The sequence below is a fragment of the Asparagus officinalis genome, chromosome 8, assembly GCF_001876935.1.
Source record: "Asparagus officinalis chromosome 8, Aspof.V1, whole genome shotgun sequence".
In the NCBI taxonomy this organism is placed as follows: Eukaryota; Viridiplantae; Streptophyta; class Magnoliopsida; order Asparagales; family Asparagaceae; genus Asparagus; species Asparagus officinalis.
In genome coordinates this window covers 127,970,918-127,971,251 of record NC_033801.1, presented here as the reverse complement: position 1 = coordinate 127,971,251, position 334 = coordinate 127,970,918, and the positions used below count along the sequence as shown (strand labels likewise).

The window sequence follows — 334 nt, the reverse complement described above, 5'->3', positions numbered from 1 at the left end:
TCCATCACAAACTCCTCCACAACCCTTCCCACAGCGCACCACATCTCGTCACTGCACGCGCCGCGCTGCTCACCTGTCGAATTATGGGTAGGATCGAAGCAAATAAGTAACAAATAGTGTGTTGATTGTCTGTCTTTAACTATTCGATTAGGCAGCTCGTACGTGTATTCGGTTTGTTTGCCTACAAAATGTTTGTTTGCATTTTCGCTTTAAGCATTTTACTTATAAGTTCTATATCAATTTTAGTGACTTAAAAGAGTCCCACGCCAGCTCCCAACCAAAAATTCAAATTACAGATCCCTACATCATAATTATAAATTCAGTGCTATCTTAA

General features: G+C 40.1%; 1 protein-coding gene across 1 annotated transcript in view; it reads right to left on the bottom strand.

Annotated features, from left to right (window-relative positions):
• LOC109821911 (leukotriene A-4 hydrolase homolog) overlaps positions 1–334 on the bottom strand; it is a 5,095-nt gene that overhangs the window by 3,586 nt on the left and 1,175 nt on the right. The window contains 2 exon segments of the mRNA XM_020388068.1: positions 1–2; positions 5–207. The exon segment at positions 1–2 is cut by the window's left edge and continues 279 nt beyond it. Of these exon segments, the coding sequence (XP_020243657.1) occupies positions 1–2; positions 5–207 (205 nt within the window).